Raw genomic sequence first — 16,230 nt, forward strand, 5'->3', positions numbered from 1 at the left:
GGCAGTTCCAGATTCTTCAGATTCTAGGGAGCACTCGGATTGGAGTCCACTAAGACCACTAAGAGCTGAAAAACACCTGCAGAGAACAGCCCCTGCCAAGAGACTTACTCAGAACCTGTGGTGTCAGATCTAATTAACTACAAGTACAGTCAGTGTCCTTCACGGAACACAAGGTGAGACCAGCCATGTCCTCATCGATCTCTCATCTCATCCAAGTGATGGAGTATCTGTTTGCTGGACCTCTCGTCAGATACACTCTAACTCTTCTAATCAAATGCAGAACACTGCCTACAGAACCAGGTGAGGAATGAGGAGGCTCCGAATCCAGTATTGACTGCTTGTACCCGCTGTGCTGTCACCAAGAAAGCAGTTAGGGGCAGATTAAGCTCCTGGCATCTGCGACAACTGCCAGCAGTGTTTGGGGCCACTGAATGACGTAATTATTCTTTTTAAAATTTTGTGGAAATTTTCAAACATATACAAAGTATGGAGAAGAATATAAAGACTTATGTGCTCACCATCCATGACAGTTCAACAATTACCTGCCCTGGCCACGCTTGTCTCATTTACCTCCCTGCATCCGACCCCACAGCCAGAGGTTTTATTTTTTAGGTAAATCCCAGACCATATCATTTCATCCATGAATATTCAGTATTTATCCCTAGAAGATAAGGATTTCTAAAAACCATAACCAGCCTTCTACTGTCTCACCAAAAATAATTTAATATCATCAAACAGCCAACAATCTGAGCATTCTTAATGGATGTCAAAAGCTATTAACATTTCTTTGAGTTTATATCTTTATACTACTACTAAGCTACATGAAAAAAACGGATACTTAAACCTAAAAAATATGGCACACACACAAAAAGGACAAGAATGCTCATGGTAGTGTCGTCATGGCAACAAAACTGTAACCAGCCAACATCCGTCAAGAGAAGAGAAGATAAATAAATTGGGATATATTCATCAGCAGTGAAAATGAACAAACCAGAACTCCACATGACAACATGGGTACGTCTCAGAAACAAGCCAAAGTGTAGGAGGACACAGATGGTATAGTTCCATTTATAAAAAGACAAAATTCAACAATATGTTGTTTAGCGCTACCGACTGGGAGGAAGGAGTTAAAGCAGCTGGCCGGCGATCCCTCCACTCCTTTTGTAGGAGTGATGCTTCTGGGGAAAGAGAGAAGACACTGACCCCATCCAATCTTTCATAAATATGCTAATAACTAGACTACCTAATAAACAGTCTGATGACAGTTGCTAAAATGAGAGCTCTTGTGTCTAGAATGCCCTCAGCAGGTTAGGATCAGCTAAAGATTACCTACATGAAATACACACAGAATTTATGAGTTTATAAGCCATGACCCACTGGGCTGTGTAGCAGAGATGCTTCTTAACTGAATTCTGCCTGCTGGGTGAGGTGCCCTGTGAACCACACCTGGAGACCTTGTCTATTGTTCTGGGTCAGAAAGCACATGTCTGATGGACAAAAAGGAAGACCTGGGAGTCACAAGGGATGCCTCAGATCTCTCCCTGCTTCTCCGGCACCTCTATATTCTGAAAATTATTAGCCTAGGGAGATTAGTGTAGCTCTGCTATAGATAGCAAGAGCTCAGATTTTTCAACTCCTCTTTAAGAATCTGATGCTCTGTGTTAGCTGACAGAGTGAGACATTTGCAGGTAAAATTACCTTCTTTTAAAAAAAAAAGAGAATTATGTTAGGGGTTAGTAGGATGACACCAAAGAGGGCTACCAAGGACACTTCCAAGTCACTGGTAATATTCTAGTTCTGAAATGTTTGAGTGTATTAGTTAAGGTTCTCCAGAAAAACAGAAAAAAATAGGATATACATGGAGATTTAGTATAAGGAACCTGCTCACATGATTATGGAGGTAGAGAAGTCCCCATATCTGCAGTGCAAAGGCCTGGGAACCAAGAGGGTCAATGCTGTTAGTTCCAGTAGGAGGTCAAAGGTAACAGGCAACCTACATCCCAGCTCATTTGCATCAGGTAGAGAGTGAATTCTCTCTTGCTTTTGCCTTCTGTTCTATTCAGGCCTTCAACAGACAGGATGAGGCCCACCCACATGGGGGAGGGCAACCTTCTTTACTCAGCCTACCTACCCATCTGAATGCTACCCTCATCCCAAAACACCCGAACAGACACAGAATAACGTTTGATCAAATATCTGGGCACCCCGTGGCCCAGTCAAGGTGACACATAAAATTAAGCATCACACTGGGTGTTTGTTCTGTGTTCGTTAAGACACACACATGCTACGTTTGTGAATGACATGTACTCAGTGCTAAAATGTTACACAAATGCCATTCGACAAAAGGAAGATGGTGAATACAGAACATCTTTTGAAAAGTCAGGCCTGAATGGAAAAAGGCAGATGGGGAGGGAGCGGGAGAGTCAGGCAGGCTGGGAGAAAGAGAGCCCGGGAAGAGGAAGTAATCTCTGGGGTGGGTGTGCCGGCTGGGAAATGCACCCGCATCAGTGCGATCTTCTGGTGAACACTGACCACACAGAACCCACGCTGTGACCATAGAAGCCGCTGGCTGAGCAGAGTCTTGAGGGCCGGAGTTCTGAGCAGGTGGGAGGGGGAGGAAGGGAGGTCTGTGTACTGGGAAAAGTCCTTCTTCCACCTTCTTGGAAACCAAGTATCTTTAGTCCCTGCCTTCTCCTCCTTTAGTATTCTTACTTCATTCTTTCTTTATCATCCCTTTTAGGGGCCATAAGAACATACCCCTCTGCCACCCACTGGCTTCCCGATGCCACGTGCCAGTGATAATGAAACACAGAAGTGTGAGCAGGTAACTGGGTAAGTGAGGCTTGGTTAGAGGAGATGCCCGGAGCAGGGGCACAGAGCGCTGGCCAGCCGTGGGGAGCTTGACTCTCTGCCAGCAAGTATCTCTGGTTCAGTTTCCACTGACTTCGCCTGAGATCGTAACAAGAATAATTCTGCTTGTCGCTTATTATGACAGCAACTTTTAGGAAACAGTCTCTCCATTTCTACCCAGTGAAGATCACAATGGAGCCATTCAGCTGAGAAATATCCTTCCTCGGACTCCCACTGTGCACAAACATTTATGAATAAAGCTGTTCGTCATAACAGCATTTATAACTGCAAAAACTCGGAAGTAATCTAAATCCAAACAAACAGGCACTGGTCATGTATGTTATAGTACTTTCATACAGACAGGGTATTATGTTTCTAATACAATGACATTCTTGAAGAAGATTCAGTGACAAAAGAACATGGTTCCAATACATTTCTAGTAAAGATTCAGTTTGCAACGCTGTGTATAGACTATTATCCCCAGAGTTAAGAACATACGCCTGCATATACAAAAAAACCTAGAAAAGTAGACCAGAATGTTAACCATGGTTAGTAAGAAAGTCATGGATGGTTTCTTTTTCTTACACTTTCTGGTATTTTCCAAATCTTCTTCAATGAGTACACATTTTTCACAAATAAAAAAACACCAGGAGGAGGCGAGAGAGAAGGCAGAAGAACGTGAAAAGTTGTTTAGTGTCTTTAAGAGCACTTTTTCTCTGCATTTTCATTTTGGACTGGATCCTACAAATTATACAGAGCGCTGCCTGAGGTTCTGCCCCCATGAAGGATAAAGAACACCATCTCTGCAGCTCCCTCCCTCCCCCCTCAGAAGGCACGTGTGACACAGACTGCTGGGCCCGCCCTTGGAGTTGCTAGTTCCGCAGGTCTGGGGTGGAGCCTGAGAACTTGCATTTTTTGGAAGTTCCCAGGTTTTGTGAATGCTGCCACCCCACATGCAGAACCACTGATCTAGAGTATGTTCACCTCTGCCTCTGACGTTGGTCCAAGCTGTAGGACACCTTACAAAAGGCAGATCCTGTTACCTCATAAATGTTCAACTGCTCCACCAAGTCCAGGTCAGTCCCTTTCTTGCTCAAGTGCCGCTGGGACACAGCCGCGATGCCCAGCTCCTCCAGGCAGTCCACCACGTCGTAGAAGGTGTCTTGGTCTGGCAATCCTGACAAGGTCTGGATGAAGAAAGAACAGGACACAGACATGTCTTAGGGGTTGTCCCAAGGCTCTCAAGGCATTGTTTGCATGGTAGCCAGTGGCCACGATTATAACAACATGCGATGAAACAAGACAGATGACAAGTTCACTTGAGAAAGGACTACTTTAGAGTGTTGAGCAGGAGCAGGATGCACCCCAAGATCCCACCCCCTGTGATTCAGGTGCTGCACGGTCCCCTCCCATCGAGTGTAGGCAGGACAGGCCCACGATTAGGTGATGTTATATGGCAAAACTGAAAGGAATCTGCAGATGTTATTAAGGGCCCAAATCAGTTGATTCTGAGTTGTCAAACGGGGAGCTTTGTGGGTGGGCCTGACCTAATCAGGTGAGCCATTTAACAGTGGATTTCGGTTTACGACTTTTCTGAGCTCAGAGACTAGGAGAGAGAGGATCCTACCAGCCCTGAAGGAGCAGCACGCCACCATGAGTTCTACAGCTGCAAGAGAGTGAGTTCTGCCAACCACAGAAGCTTGGAAGGGAATCCTAAGCTTTAGACGGGACACCAGCCCTGCTCGACACTTTGCAGCCTTGCTCTCAGAGACACTGAGCAGAGGACCCAGCAAGGCGGTGCCAGGACCCTGCCCCATGGAAACTCTGCGATGCTAAGTCTGAGATGTTTCAAACTGCTCAGTGTGTGGTATTTGCTGCACAGCAGTCAAAAACTAACATACTCAGCAATCAGAAACTCCTCTTAAGATCAATCCACCAACAGCTGGAGTTATGACAACTGAATGATTCCCTTTTCCTTCAATTTAGTCGGCCTTGCCCTCAGTTTAGAACATTTAGGAAAACATGAGAAGTTTCAAAGCAGCAACCAAGAGACCAAAAGATAACCCCAGAAAGAAAAAGCCAACTTCTCTTTGAATTTGGCTTCTCTTAAAAGAGGGATGGTGTCTCAAGCCAGGCTTCTGCTTAGAACTGGAAGGACCCTTGAGGTGACTTCCTCTGAGCCTCTTATCTTATAAATGAGGGCGATGAAGGCGGAGGAGGGGAGGAATGGTCATTTTCAGGGTGAAAATACAGGCCTGAGCCACACCCGCGTCCCACCCCCTCTCCCACGTGGCGGCAGGGATGCTGGTCTGCCACCAAAGCAAATACACACGAGGAGGGGGGTCTGCAGCCCAGAGACACACACTCACCTATTTTCAGCTAATTCTCCAACATGTTCAGCTAACACTGCCACCCCTCCTGGGCCCTGCCCTCCTGTTTCAGCCCCGACCCTCACTGCTACTTCTGCCAAAGGAGGCATCCACTCCAGGAAAGTCTGAGAGGCAAATGTCTCTGGATGTCCTTACTCTCAGAAGACACTCAGGACCTCCTCCTTGGTCTCTCTCAGGCGTGGTCTAGCCAGGCCTTGTGACAAGTACATCTTGACAGCCTCTCTCAGGGGGAGAAATCTCTGTCCTAAAGGACATTTTATTTTCCTCTCCCCGGGTTTTCACTGATTTCATCGAATCTTTCCTGTAGGATAAAACCAGCATGGTGGGAGCCTGCACACAAATGTTCACAGCAGCACTAGTTGTGAAAGCCAAAAGCAGCGAACACCCAAAGCTCCTCCAATGGGTGCATTTAGACACTGGAACACTACACAGCGGCAGAAAGGAGCGAACTATTAATACACGGAGTAACAGAGATGTTCGCAAAGGCACGGTGCTGAGTGAGGGAAGCCGGCCTGAAAGGGTTACTTCGTGGATGGTTCCCATTTTTGAAATGACAAAACTACAGCGATGGTTGTCAGGGGTATGAATAGGGGCTCAGGTTGTCACTATAAAAGGATAGCGTACCAGGGAAAAGGGTGGGAAGGGATAAATTTGGGAGTTTGAGATTTACAAATGTTAGCCACTATAACAAAAATAGATTTTAAAAGTTTCTGCTGTACAGCACAGGGAACTATGCTCAATAGCTTACAATAACCTTTAATGAGAAAAAAATGAAAACGAATGTATGTATATGCATGGCTGGGACATTGTGCTGCACACCAGAAATTGACACATTGTATCTGACAGTACTTCAGTTAGAAAAAAAAGAAAGGATAACATGAGGAGATTTGGGGGGAGATGGAGCTGTTCTATATCCTAATTGTGAAGGCTACCCATAACCATATATGTGTTAAAACTTACACAGCTAAACATCAAAAGAAAAAAGTCAATTTTACTGTACAGTGATTAAACAAAGCAATAAAATGAAAATCTGAAAGCAAATACTCAGTGGGAATCCCATCCGGGTTACTCACCCCCCTGACTCTGCTGGAGTAGCTCCCCTCCCCAGAGCTCCTGGGGTGGGGGGTGGTCCTTCCCCAAATGCTCCAAGCCAGCCCCGTAGTTACTTATCACTTGCCCCCTCCCCGACCTGCCTCATCTGATTCTACAAGGTGGTCAGTATGTGAGGCCCCCAAAGTGGGGCATGCCCACTAAGGAGTTTCCAGCTGGATGAAGACAGGTGGGACATGGTGAGTTTCTGATGCTCCCTGGCATCTTCTGACAATTGAACATGGGCTGCAGGAGCAGGAGAGTTGGGGGGATAAATGTGGGTCTTGGAAACCCCTCATTAAGGTCCCTGTTTAACAAAGAGAGCAGACTTCAGTCTCAGAACCATGAGCAGGGCTAGAATTCAGTACCCTCGTTTTGTCACAAAAACATTATTTTTTAAAATTCCATGTCACTAGCCTATCTTCTATTCTGTTGAGACATAAGTTAGAAAAGCAATGTAATTGTCCGGATTTCAGAGGCTGAAATTTTTTTCCAGACTCCCGTTAGCATTTCAGTGTATCACGTTGCTTGGGATCTCAGAAGATTTTACTCAGTGACTAAACATGACTGAAATTCAACAAAAGAAAACCCAGTTTGGGTGCCAGTGGCCTGCTGCCCTTTATGACGAAAGGATGACATTTGGAGTAATGTCCTCGGGACCTCCCTGGACTTCCCCTGGGCCAGAACTCACAAAAGATGAAACAGAACTGCTAGATAAGAAAGAGTGAGCGAGGAATTCCTGGACGTTGGGTGCCATGTGGTGCCAAGGAGAGCGTGACACGCACTGGGTCCTCGCCAGTGACTGGCAGCAGAATGCCCAGGCCGTGTGGACGCTGCTGGGGTCGTCAGAACAGCCCGGCACGGCCTCTACCACCAAGACAGATAGCATTACGATGAAAACACTGCGCAAGAGTGAGAATCCCATTTTTGCTGAGTTCAGTGTTTTCCAAAACAATGCCAGTGACTGAAAATGACACGAAATTGATGACCTTCATCTTAAAAAAACCAACAGAAAATAGCTTTAAAATTGCCTGGTGGAGTCAACTCACAAGCAGATTTGAAAATGAAACCAGAATTCTTAGGATTATCCTACAGAAAAGTGGTGCCCGTTCCCCAACAGGACTGCAGGAAATTTCCTGTGACTTTTCCAACAAATAGCATTTCATTAAAAAGCAATCAATGCCAACGTGACCCAGAGGAAATGGCCCGTTGTTTTACTGTATATTTCTTTTCATCTTAGGAGGGTTAACGTCATTCATTTTTTGACTGGGTCATTTTTGGCTGGGTTCTTAATATTGTTAAAATAGTATCACCTTCTGCCCAGTTTTTTTGCAAACAATTTCCCAGTTTGTCACTTGCCTTTAGTTTTCACTCGTGGTTTCCATTTTACAAATAAGACCTTATTTTATAGTTTTACATGGTGAAATATTTAAGTCCTTTGCTTCAGAATCTTTTTCACTGGTTTTATTATTAAAATACCCTTCACTGACCAGAGATCAATTCATCTTCATCTCTAGTTTCTTCTCATTTTTCTACAGTTTCATATGTTACATTGAACTCTTTATCTGAAATGTACTTTGGCATATGGTCAAAGCATGTTTTTGTTTATTTCCATTTAGCAAAATCTCTCCCAGTCGTGAATGAAGCTAACCACCCCTATGTCTATTTCAGAGGTCTATTTCAGAGCCTCTCTGCTGCAACCATCTGCCAAGGAAAGAGTCAGATCCATACTGCTTTTTTTTTCTAATTGAAGCATTGTTGATTTACTATCTGGTAATAACCTATAAGGGCCACATTGTTTTAATCCTTAGAGTTTGTACAACATTTTACTACCTAGTAGAATTACTTCTCATTCTTATGCTGCTTTCTATGAATGTGCCCCCAGTTCAACAGGGGAATATATCTCCAGTTATATTTCAGGAAGAAATGTGGGGTCTTCTTTGAAGAACTAACCATCACTGCAGCAGATCCTGTAGGCCTGCACCCAGCAGCTTGGAGACCAGACGGAGGCCCTGGGGGGAGTTGATGCGATGCCTGGGGCTGAGGGAAGAGACAGCCACCCACCCTCCCTCGATTATGAATGAGGAAGGGACCCAGGCACTCGGATGAAGGGACGCCAGTCCTGAGAGTGGGCTGTCCCAGGTCAGCGGGGGACCCACGGTCAGGGCAGCATCTCTCAGGACAGACTCTGAACACAGCGGCTGCCCCACAAGCTAGTGACCAGGGCGGGATGTGACAGGAGGAATGGGAGCACAAGCGGAGGTCACCATCACAGATGGAGGAAGGGACCCACCCTCAGGAATCCTCACCTTGCCACCAGCAGTCAAAAAATAAACTCAAAATGGATCAAAGACTTAAACATAAGACAGGATACAATAAACCTCCTAGAAGAAAATATAGGCAAAGCATTATCTGACATACATCTCAAAAATGTTCTCCTAGAACAGTCTACTCAGGCGATAGGAAATAAAAGCAAGAATAAACAAATGGGACCTAATGAAAATTACAAGCTTCTGCACAGCAAAGGAAACCATAAGTAAAACAAAAAGACAACCTACGGAATGGGAGAAAATTTTTGCAAGTGAAGCCGACAAAGGCTTGATCTCCAGAATTCCGTAAGCCGCGGAATAAGACTGCTTTGCTTTCTGCCCAACTGTGAACCATTTCTTTCGAGTAAAACTTGCTCCCCTGTATTCTTACGGAAAAATGTTTTTTTAAGGGGACATCTTGATAGGAAAATTCTCACTGTCCTCTTTCTGGTTTTAGCAGGAAGACCAAAGTAGAGAAAGCTTGCAGATACGCAGGCCTTCACATGTAAGTGACCGGCACACATGCACACACACGTACACACACCACGCGTGGGTGTAGAGTTTAGTCTTGCAAAAAAAGCACGCTGAAGCAGGTTCCAGCCACCACAATGGGGTCCACGTGATGTGGCTCTGATTCAGAGGGCAAATTTTAGCTTTCCACATATACTGTTTCCCTCGGGCTGTTGCAACAAGGTACCACAAACTGGGTGGCTTAAAACAACAGAAATTTATTCCCTCACAGTTTGAGGGACTAGAAGTGTGATGTCAAGGTGTCGGCATAGCCATGCTGTCTCCGAATGCTCTGCGGGAGGACCCATCCTTGCCTTACCCGACTGGCTGCTGACAGTCCTTAGCATTTTGGGGGGTTCCCTGTCTTAGAGACGCATCACTCCAGTCTCTGTCCCTGACTCACACGGCTGTCCTCCTCTGGGACGTGTGTATACACTGTCTTCCCTCTACGTTCTCTCTTTCCCTCTTCTTGTAAGGACACCAGCCCTTTGAGATCAGTACTCCTTCCCCAACAACCTCATTTTAACTTGATTATATCTGCAAAGATCCCATTTCCAAATCAGATCACATTCCCTGGTACCAGGGGTTATGACTTTAACATCTTTGGGGGGCAGGGTGGGGATACAATTCAACCCACAACAAACGCCAACCAACCTTATTCACTAACGTCATTGCATAAACCAACAACTCCGTGTCGACCCCATCCTTTTCCTCCAGGATTTCCATGATGTTTGACCAGGGCTTGACTCCTATGAGTAAAACAAAAATCATTAGAAACAGCAATTCAACACTCTTTATCCAACTCACATCACTGTTTATCCAAAGACTTAATCACCCAATGACGGCTGTGTCTTTCAAATTCCAAATTCCAAAGCATGACACTTATTCTTAGGGTGGACTTGAACATGCTTTTAATTAGGTCACAATATAGCACATCATCCTTGTCCACCTGAAAATGTTTACTCTGCCTGTCAGAATGCCTAGCAATTTGCTTGGAAAGTCCCCTTTATACTAAATATGTGATTTTTAAAAACTCCATTCACATGCAGCTTTTTAGGAAATGCATTTCACTCTCTGAGGGTGGAAATCCTTTATCATTACTCTCCATGGGTCCGTCTCCTGCAAGCAAAGAGGATGCAGGTCTTTGGAATCACTCTAGCAATGGACTCCAAACAATAACCGTGAAACATCTGTCTAGCAAACATTTCAAGAGCAGAAGTATATTGTCTTTACTCAATCAAGGCACAAGTATTGTTTAAGCCTTAACCAGGTACCAGGAGCTGGGTCTATGGGAGGCTGCCCTCAAGAGGTTTATAACGGAACGGAGCAGTTAGACACAAGCATAAGAATACACGTCAGCACGGAGTGAGTGAGGTCTGTCTTCTGCAGTGTGAAGGTCACAGAGGGTTTGGTGCAGGAGGTGGCTCTTCAGCAGGGCTCGGAGGACGAGGCTCATGAAGGTTGGGACTCAGGGGAGGGCAGGAAAACCCTCCACGTTCAGGACCGCCCAGCCAAGACCAAGGCCACAAAGGGGACGTAACACCCCAGTAAGACTTCCTATGCTGGAGACAACCATTTGAAGTGAAGTGCTGCCCTTGCGCGGTGGTGTGGACCCCAAGGCTCTGTCCTGCTTTCTCCATAGAGATCTCAGATGGTGCTTATTTTCACGGATAAAAGTAAATTCTGAAATACGTTAAAACCCGTGGGTGTCAAGTGCTGGTTCTTGGATGGGTCATGTCGGAGCTGACTTCCTGGCCTTGAGAACACAATGTCCCCAATATCCCTGTGCTCCTGGCAGTGCCCGGCACACAGGAGATGCTCAATAAAGCAGCGGCTGCCTAGAGAAGGGGGACCTCTGAGAGGGCACGGGGTGGGGGAAGCTGGGGCAGTTTTAAAAGAGCCAGAGGGGCAGATGCTCACAGTCAGAAAAGACGGGAGAATTAAAGAAGGAACAGGTATACAATGTGAAAGACACAGATGCAGTTTCACACAGGGATCTGCTGGCTCTCTAAGCAAGTGAGCAGAAAGCCTTTTCTTTGGCCTGGTTGCCCAGTTGGTCCGAACTATGGACCTATGGAGTGAGCGTCTCTGATCCTTTGTAACTAACTCTGAGCACAAAAGCACGATCCTTCGCCTGCTCGTGGCTGGATTATCTTTCTTGCTGATATTTGCCACCCAACGATTTTGAAGTCCACACCTGTTCTTCAAAGCCCAGCCAAGTTACCGTTTCCACCCTCAAGACAACCAGTGTGGCCAGCAGGTCGTGGGTCTCACCGTCCAGGTGGGGTTCAAGCATCCCAAGTGCCTCTGCTTGTGCTGACAACGAGGGCAACTCTGTCACTGTCACCCATACGCACACCCAACCTCAGAGCAAAACACGCATTCTCATGCTTAAAGGGAAAATTGTGCAGGAGAGAAAGCACTGATGCTAAGAATTCCCAGTGGTGCAAGGGGCCCAGAGCTGCTTCCTTGTTGCTTACTTTGGAGCCAAAGATGCCAAATGGGGCCTGAGGTAGGAAAGGCCAAGGGCAGATATCCTGGACAGAGGGAGGTGGCCAGACTGTAACCTCTACTCTCTCTCTTTCTCTCTCTCCCTCACATTTGCAGAAACACACATAATTTTATCCATTATAATGAAAACACACAAACACTGACTTAACTTAATTAAAGAACGTATTCTTCACTGTGATATCTGATTCCCTTATTACCATTTAAGGATTTCAAGTCCGGAAACGTGCATATATTCATACCCTATTGGGATGAATGTTCATTCTCCTTTGATAATTTAACAGTTGACAGGCGAAGGATCATGCTTTTGTTTGGGGACCGGAAAATGGGAGCTATTTGGAAGAACAAAGGGGAGGAAACATTCTGGTTCAACACATATAGCCCCGGCAGGGCTCCAGCTGGCCTGCGTTAAGCACCAGCAGTTGTAACTGTCCCAAGAGCTGCCACCTGTCAGAATGAAGTGGTCCAGGGCACCTCCACCACCACCTTCGCTTGCCCCATACTGTGCTTGTGTGTGTGTACGGGTGGGCAGGGGTGGGCCTGTATTAGAATCATAAACCATGCAGTCTTCTGCCTTTGCATAACAGAGAAACAAACTGAACCCCAAAGCAGTGGAATGAACAGAGGCTCGGGAGATACACATAGACTGGAAGGCTTGTATCCACCCTAGGGTGCCTCGGAGATACAGCACTTCCTCGTTTTCCCCTAGCACTGATGGAGCGCACCAGGGGCCGCCCCTTCCTCATCACCATGGTCCGTCTCTCTCCAGCCCCACCCTCCCCTTCTCCCACCTCCGAACACCAACACCAGAGTGACTACAGGCTGTGTGACAACCTGGTTTTTCTCTAATATTTGCGAGCACGTGGTTGGCATGCAAATATTTGTCAAGCAAATGATTTTTATATGAAAAACGCCTAGAACAGTGTCTGTAACATGGCAGGCACTCAAGCAGCAGCAGCCGTAACTGCGATGGTGGGGGTGGGCGGGGAGACACCCACACAGACCCACAGGCCTTCCACACAGGCTCCCAGGCCAGTCCCTTCTTCCCCGCAAACCACTGTGCCTCTCTCTTAACCCAGAATAAATGAGCACAGAATAAGTTGCTCAATACCCTCTTCCCTTCTTACTCCCCCTCTAGGTCTCTGTATTAACCCTAAAAGAAAATAAGATATTTAGCACAACACCTTGTACGTGAGTTGGTCTAACAGTCAAACACAAGGTCCTACTTATTGACAAAACAGAAATGGACTCACAGACATAGAAAACAAACTTACGGTTACGGGGGGGTGGGTGGTTGTGGGGGGAAGGGATAAACTGGGAGTCTGAGATTTGCAGACACTAACTACTATATATAAAATGGATAAACACCAAGTTCCTACTGTACAGCACAGGGAACTCTATTCAATATTTTGTAGTCACCTACAATGAAAATGTAAAAGAATATGAGAAGGAATATATGTGTGTATATGTATGATTGAAACCTTATGCTGTACACCTGAAACTGACATAACATTGTAAATTGACTATGCTTCAATTAAAAAAAAAACCTTTGAAATAAAAAAAAAAAGAAATGCAGCAACGATTGAAAATAATAGTAATAGTAACAAAGTATATCCAGCAAACACAGGTCCTAGCAGCACGTTCCACACCTTTCATCACAATTGATGAACACACTTCGCGGGTATCCTTCTGCTCTGAGGAACAATGGAGACAGAGCGCGAGCTCTGTCGGCCTCTAACTTCCACCACGCCTGGCGCATTCTTCACAGATCAGTGTATCCTCGAGCACAAGTCAAGATACAGGGTGGCTTGAAAGGATGGCTGGGTCTTTTCTCCCTCTTAATCATGTGTGATACACATGTTTAAAAATTATGTCATGTCTCATCACCTCGCAAATGAAAAATGGAACTTCTTCAAAAGCAGTGCTGAACCAAATTAGCAGGACTCAAGACAGATGACAAATTTCAAAGTGAGTGACCCAGTCTGCTCCCTTGCCCTACCCTCTCTCTGAGAGGCAAACCCACAGAGTCAGAGGGAAAGGGCACCTTGCCCTGGTGGAGCAACAGTTCTCAATTAGCTCCTTGTTGACTTCCACAGGGAAGGTCCCCAGGAAAGGAAGTCTCTAACGGTGGCAAAATGACATGACAAAGCAAGGCCCTCCCAGGGGCTTCCATAAGCGCTCACTCCCTTTCTCTCTTCGTGCCTGGTCCCATCCACCAGAAAGGGAAAGCGACTTGAAGATGCAGGCAAAAGAGAAGATGCCCCAGCAGTCTGAGCAGATAGGTGTGACACTGAGCTGTGGCCCAGAGACTAACTCAAGTCCACCTTTTCATTCTAGCCCCTGAGCCAAAGTGCCAACTGCCTGGATCAACTGAGGCACTTTTAATTTTCACTAATCCATACATACTTATCATGATGTATAAGTTATACACTTGGACCCTATGATGCTCTTAGATCCCTCAGCTTCTAACCCTGCTCCCTAACTGGCCCACTCTTGGCCAAACAGCAAATTATCTGTCCACGCTCACAGAATGAACCCTTCTGGTTAACCCACGTGTGGGATGTGTGTTTATAAAGCAACCAGAGGAATCTGTTCTGGGACAACTTCATGTGCTGTAGGTGGCAGTAATTTTTGAGGACTTGCACCTCATTTGTTGGCTTTCTTGGCTGATTCTTTAAACCTGAGGGTTTTCATCATCCAAAAAAGATTCCTTTCTATTAAAAAAAGAAAGTCTATACTTTAACAGGCCCTTTCTCCACCTATCCCCCAGAAGAAGCAGTCTAAAGCCATCTTAAGGAGTACAATTTATGGCTCATTTATAAACTGGTGTAGAAATGGACACACTCGGTTGGCCCTCAGTCCCCTCTGGCACCTCCATCTACTCTGCCGTCCAGCTGAGAGGGGGCCTGGAGAGCTGCTTCTAAACCTGCGAGGTGGAAACACACCTGAAAGTCATGCTTCTCTCGGCAGAATAGCATGACATATTTATGTGTTCAATTCCATCATAGGTTTCAGGAGCAATTTTCCTAGGGTGATGTTATATGTATGCGTTGTAAAATCGCAGCCAAGACCACACGTGCCATAGAGAAACATGCTATTGAACCACCCATGATAAGCTACGTCCGAGTTTTCCCATTATTCCTTTTTTATTCTCAGCAGTTCATGCTCAGGAGCTGACAGATGACAGTCCTTGCCAAAAGCTTAATAAATTTTATAGGCAAAAATCATGAAGTTGAGAAAACAATCTGCTAGCTGTTTTGATTTTAAATTTTTACAAGTTGGGAAAAGATGGCCCGCGTTTTGTCTTGGGGGAGAGAGAATGGCAGAGAGCCTCTGATTCAGCCTGCAGGTGGAGTCTGGGAGGCGGGGTACCAAGCCCCGGGCTCACCCCTCGACCCCCACAACATGCCCTCTGTGAAATATGCAGTGTAAGGAAGAAAACTATGAGCTCCCAACTCAACAAAGCCAAAGGAGAAGCTCAAGGTCATGAGAAGGCTGTACCCTTTCATGGGTTGTACCCTTGGGTGACCTGACATTTAGGACAGGAGAACAAAGAGTCCCCTAATTGTCCTAAAGTAACCCCCAGAGTTGGAGTAGGACTCTTCCAAGGATGAATGGAAGGACCAGCTTCACTCTCCTCCCCAACACCCCACCTTCAGCCCTAAGCCTCAATGACTGGCCTTGGGAAAGCCAGCTCTGGCTTCTGAGCCACCGGCAGCCTTCATTAGGGTTCTCAGGAGGTCCCACTGATCTGCTCTTGGCCACGAGGGTCTTCATGCTCATGCTTCAGATGGCAGCTAGCTGTGGTAGAAAGAAAGCTGCTCCGGTCTGGTTTCTTCATTCCAGACTCATAGCCCCTGACCACACACCGGGTCTGTCTCTGCAACACACCCACGCAAAGGCCTACAGTCACCTCCGGCCTGAAATCCACTGTGTTGGGGGCTGACCTCTGCCTGTGCGCTCCGTGGGCAAGGTGCAGGAGCCCAGTTCATGGTCTGAGATGGCCTTCATTAACTTATAGTCAAACTTTCAAGGTAACTAGTAAGCCTCTTCCTTTCGTCCTTGGATTCAGCCCTGGATGTGGGTCTCTGAGCAACGCTTAAGTCAGAGACACAAGTGGTTTGAATCAGAGAGGGATATCCAGGCCTCTCCCTTCTTCTCCTTCCTTCCTCTCCTTTCCTTCCTTCTCTCCCTCTTTCTTCCTTCCTTCCTTTTTTTTTTAACATTTTTTATTGAGTTTTAGTCATTTTACAATGTTGTATCAATTTCCAGTGCAGAGCACAATTTTTCAGTTCTACATGAACATACACATATTCACTGTCGCATTTTTTTATACAAGATCTTGTATATATTTCCCTGTGCTATACAGTATAATCTTGTTTATCTATTCTACATATGCCTGTCAGTATCTATAAATTTCGAACTCCCAGTCTGTCTCATCCCACCCCCCACCCCCTTGACATTTATACAATGGAATACTATTCAGCCATAAAAACCAACAACATAATGCCATTTGCAGCAACATGGATGTCCCTGGAGAATGTCATTCTAAGTGAAGCAAGCCAGAATGAGAA

General features: G+C 45.9%; 1 protein-coding gene across 7 annotated transcripts in view; it reads right to left on the reverse strand.

Moving 5' to 3' along the window:
- Window positions 1–16,230, reverse strand: part of FHOD3 (formin homology 2 domain containing 3) — a 402,137-nt gene that overhangs the window by 135,130 nt on the left and 250,777 nt on the right. For all 7 annotated transcript variants that reach the window (XM_072948976.1, XM_072948975.1, XM_072948981.1 and 4 more), the window contains 2 exons: window positions 9,803–9,897; window positions 3,894–4,037 (listed from right to left, as the gene is read on the reverse strand). In XM_072948976.1, coding sequence (XP_072805077.1) covers window positions 3,894–4,037; window positions 9,803–9,897 — 239 coding nt within the window. The remainder of the gene's footprint in view (window positions 1–3,893; window positions 4,038–9,802; window positions 9,898–16,230) is intronic.

This window comes from Vicugna pacos, chromosome 24 (genome assembly GCF_048564905.1).
Source record: "Vicugna pacos chromosome 24, VicPac4, whole genome shotgun sequence".
Lineage (NCBI taxonomy): Eukaryota > Metazoa > Chordata > Mammalia > Artiodactyla > Camelidae > Vicugna > Vicugna pacos.